General features: G+C 37.6%; 1 protein-coding gene across 1 annotated transcript in view; it reads left to right on the top strand.

Annotated features, from left to right (window-relative positions):
• Positions 1-1,235: 1,235 nt before the first annotated feature.
• LOC141812486 (putative inactive ATP-dependent zinc metalloprotease FTSHI 3, chloroplastic) overlaps positions 1,236-4,920 on the top strand; it is a 6,137-nt gene continuing 2,452 nt past the window's right edge. The window contains exon 1 of the mRNA XM_074700476.1: positions 1,236-1,625. Coding sequence (XP_074556577.1) covers positions 1,236-1,625 — 390 coding nt within the window. The remainder of the gene's footprint in view (positions 1,626-4,920) is intronic.

Genomic DNA, 4,920 nt, shown 5'->3' with positions numbered 1-4,920 from the left:
TGAGTGACAAAATAATAAATAAGGGAAAATATATATAAATAAATAAATTCTCATATAAAAACATCGCATCACATAACTTCCTATATTATATTTATACTGTGTTAACTCTTTGATGTAGGAAAATAATGTTGGAGGAAAATCAAACTCTGAGCACCCCTATTGGATCCGAGTGCTCGAACGGTCAAGGCGCCCCGAATGGATCTGGGTGTTTGGATGAGAATATTTTGAGCCAACGAAGCAAATGAGATGGCAAGTGGGGATTGACCGGAACGCCTCATGCTTCAGACGCCCGAAAGCAATCCAAGCGCCCGGGGATGGATAAGTCATGATCGGATATGAATCTGATACGCTTCACCAACTACAACCACATCAGTAATCCAGGCACCCGGAAGGGGTTCTAGGCACCCAGATATGACAAAATCACAGTAATTGTGGTATCGGATCAGATCAGCATTAGATCGAATCAATCGGGCTAGGGCACCCAGAAGGGGATCCGAGCGCTCAAAATGACTAATAAAGGAGATCACGACCAACAACTCTATACAATAATTTTCTACTGCCTCGCACTTCCATCATGCTCCAAATTTCTATTCTACATTGAAGCTATACTCCGACGACTCTATTCAAATTATTTTTCTTTTATCGGTAGCTTTATATTCTTTACTCATCTTTTCATATTTTAAATTGTAAGGTACAAATAAACTTGTTATAGGTTTTACTCTTTGTAAAAATTCTTTTTAAGAAAGAGACACTACAACAAAATTGACTTTCTGCAGCGCGCAAATGGATTCAAAATATTTCTACAATGGTATAATATTGTCCACTTTGGGCCTAAACCCTTAGGGGGCGTTTGGTTCAAGTTATAATATATAACCTTGGTTATGTGATTACTAGGTAATCACATAACCAAGGTTATAGGGAATAAAATATAACCAAATGTGTTTGGTTCAAATCTAAGTTATATAATAAAAACTTATTTAGTAGAAGGTTTTAACATATACCGTAATTTAAATTTTACAATATTATCCTTCCTGCTTAACCCATCCCCCGTCTCTCTTTCTCCCATCCCTTCCCTCCGCCGCTCCAATCGCTCCTCTTTCTCGCCCGCGTTCTTCCGCCGGCTTCTCTCTTCTCTCTCTCCCCACCTACCAAATCCTCCGCTTTCTTCCGCTGATGTCTTCGGATCGGGCAGCAGGCGCAATCCATGTCGGAGAATATGACGGAGAGCGTGATGAATGGGTTCCTCTCCGACGATAGCAGGAGCTCCTCTCCAGCAACAGGAAACAGAGGAGGCGCTCGTGCTTAGGAGGAAGGAAGAAGGAGAATCACTGGAACACGGCATACTGACGGAGAAGAAGAAGACCAGCGCCCGACCTGGGCTCCGACAAGAGCAGCACCACGCTCACGCCCCACGAGAGGTGGAAGAAAATGACCGGCACCCGAGCTTGGCTCTAGCGAGGGCAACGCCGCGCTCACTGCCCGCGAGAAGAGGAAGAAGACGACCTGCACCTCCTCCATTGGTCGGCACCGTGGGACTAGGAAGAACCAGGCGGCACCGTGGGACTAGGAAGAAGATGCGAAGGAGAACCAGGCGGCACCGTGGGACTAGGAAGAAGATGCGAAGGGTTGGGGGTTTTGGAATCGGGAGTTGCAAACGACGAGTTAAAATGGATCGATGGTAATTTGATATTTGATTAAAGTTCAAGGATATTTCTGTCTTAAATGTAAATATTGAGGGATATTTTTGTACTAAATTTATTGTTAACCCCGGATTTGTCAAATACCTTAGTCTGCTTAGGTAATCAGATTCCAGGCTTATAACCCCTTTTGCTGACGTGACGATCATATTATATTACTCGGGAATTATTGATAACCTAAACCAAACAAGGTTATCATTGATAACCTTGGACATATAACCAAGGTTATCAAAGATAACCCTGAACCAAACGGCCCCTTATGGCTTTGTTCTTGGACTCTACCTAAAAGGCTTTATACCAATGGAGATACTTTCCATTCTTTTAATTCCATGATCTTTTCCATGTACTTTAGATATGAAACTATATTTGCATCCTTGCAACCCAATAATTCCCCCTCAAACAAATGACCACAGGCCCCCCCAACGTCGTTTTGATGTCTGAATCCTCGACCCACTAGGACTTTTTTGCCCTTCGGTCCACTCGACCTACTAGGACTTCCCACCTAGCCGCAGCTAGGACTGTTTACCCCTCGGTCCACCCGACCTACTAGGACTTCCCACCTAGTCGCAACTAGGACTTTTTGCCCCTCGGTCCACCCGACCTACTAGCACTTCTCACTTGGTGTCTGATCCTCTTCATTCAGACACGGGAGCACCCACTTCCTTTGTTTAAGGTTCAAACCACATGGTTAGATCTGGATCATGGCTCATTCGGCAGTTAGTCCGGTGAAGAGCGGTTTCGCTCTGATACCACTTGTTAAAATCGATGAAATCAAAATATCTCCACAATGGTATGATATTGTCCACTTTGGACCTAAACCCTCATGACTTTGTTCTTGGGCTATACCCAAAAGGCCTCATACCAATGGAGATACTTTTCATCCTTTTAACCCCATGATCTTTTCCATGTACTTTAGATGTGAGACTATGTTTGCACCTTGCAACCCAATAAACATGGCGGGCTTAACCCAAATTGATGGATGGCTATATAGATGAGTCAATCCATATCAATCCATCTTAAAATGGATTAATAAAATTTTAATCTAACCTATCTAAATTATTTAATAGGATGGATCGATCTGATCCAATCCAAATTGACAGTTATATTCCATATAAGAAAATTTATTTATCATAGTAATTAACTTTAACTAAAGGTGGAAGATTATCTCTCTTCTCCTTTTTATTTTGTAAATCAAAAGATGATTTTTAATTATTTATTTTAATTAAATTCGAATATTATTTTAATAATAAATTTTAAAAGAAGAGTGTTATTTAATATTCTACCATTTGTGCATGCATGAAGTCACTCTTGCGTACGCATCTCACGTAGTGCATGACGTCATCTACCACTTGGAGAACATATTATAATAATTAATAATGCTCATATATAATTAACTTTAAAATTTTTAATTACTTACACAACTTTAAATAATTTTTAAAATTTTTTTAATAATTTTAAATAAGATTTGTAAAAATCTTGATCGAGAAAAACTTGACTTCGAGTCGACTTCATCACTTTCAATCATAGAAAATAATAGTTTCTCTAACTTTGTCCCCTTCATTAGGATCATGTCAAATCATTTGGTTAACAAGATCGGAACGTAAGGTCGAATAGACGTTGAGATCGGAACCTAAGGTGCAAGACCTGAGATTAAGAAGATCGAGATCAACATCTAAGACGGAGTAAATTAAATGCCTAGATCGGAAGTCCCGATGCTAGGATAAGATCGGCACTTGAGGCTGAGTAAGCACCTAGATCCGAATCTGAAGTCAAGATCTGAAATTGAGATGAAATCTGCACTTGAGTTGAGTTGAGGGTTACCCGACCTCTTTTATCTAATCTGAAATCTTGGAAATTTTTAACAGGCATATCGGTCCATCATCAGCCCAACAGCCCAAGTCCATAGATTTGATTTCCAACAAAGAACAAATCGACACCTAAGGTCGAATAGACGCTAAGATTGGAACTTAACGTCAAGACTTGAGACTAAGAAGATTGAGATCGACATCTAAGATGGAGTAAATTAAATGGCTAGATCGGAAGTCCCGATGCTAGGATAAGATAGGCACTTGAGGCCGAGTAAGCGCCAATCTGAAGTCAAGAACCGATCTCTTTTATCTAATCTCCCTAGATCCCACCTAACCCTTCGTGTCATAAATCATTTGGTTAACAAGCATTAAAGTCATAAGTAATCATGAAAAGATTGGTGATTTATAAATTTTTAATTTGATATCAAACACTATTAATTAATTCATGAAGTTTGTTTTGTTTAGTTTTTCTCTTTTGGCTTTTATGTACACCATGAATGTGTTACTAAATGACAGTCTAAGTTGTGGTCAGTATCAGAACAAATATTCTCTAAAGAAGTCAAGTTAATAGCAGGTTTTTCTAAATTTGCATCATTAAGTGACTCATCTAAAGTGTCATTAGAGGACTACTTTGGGTAACAAATTAAAACTAGATATGGTCCAAGTAAGCAGAATTACTGAAATGGACAAGAGTCGAATCTCGACGAAACCGAGGTAATACCCTTCTCCGTCGTGACCAACTGTAACTTTTTGATTTACCTCTTCACAAATGGTCATGAATCTGACCGTATGGGACCACTGAAATGACAAATTCTATTTTTTATTGAAGAGTAAGCAAGTCGAGTAGAAGAGTAGTATTTTTGAGGAATCCATATGCCTTCTAATAAACACTATAGTGCCTATTTGGATAACCCTAGCTAAAGGTGCGTTTGGTTGAGAGACATCCATGATCACCTTGATTATGTGATTACCAAATAATCACATAACCAAGGTTATAGGGAATAAAACATATAACTTAATATTGTTTGGTTTAATTCTAGGTAATGAGACAAAACCTTATTTGTTTGAAGGTTTTAATACATTGCTTATTTTTATATTTACTATATTACCCCTAATTCAATTAGAATTATTTTTTTACAACTAAATTAATTTAATATTTAATTATTCTTAAATTAAATTAAATTATTTAAAAAATAGTAAATATTATTTGTGCTATATGGCTATATCTTATAATAAATTTGTGATAAATTTTATCAAACTATTATAAATTAAAAAAATTATTATTCCTAATTTACACTATTAAATTGAAGTGATTTATAATTGTCTATATCAATTAATTTGTGGAAATTGATTGATGGATTTAGAAAAAGAGAAGAGACATTTTGAGAATATGCTACATGAGTTATGTATTATAA

The sequence above is a fragment of the Curcuma longa genome, chromosome 19 (assembly GCF_044706935.1).
Source record: "Curcuma longa cultivar G26 ecotype Majalengka, Jawa Barat chromosome 19, ITB_CL_G26_1.1, whole genome shotgun sequence".
Classification (NCBI taxonomy): Eukaryota; Viridiplantae; Streptophyta; class Magnoliopsida; order Zingiberales; family Zingiberaceae; genus Curcuma; species Curcuma longa.
This window is presented reverse-complemented; position numbering and strand designations above follow the sequence as displayed.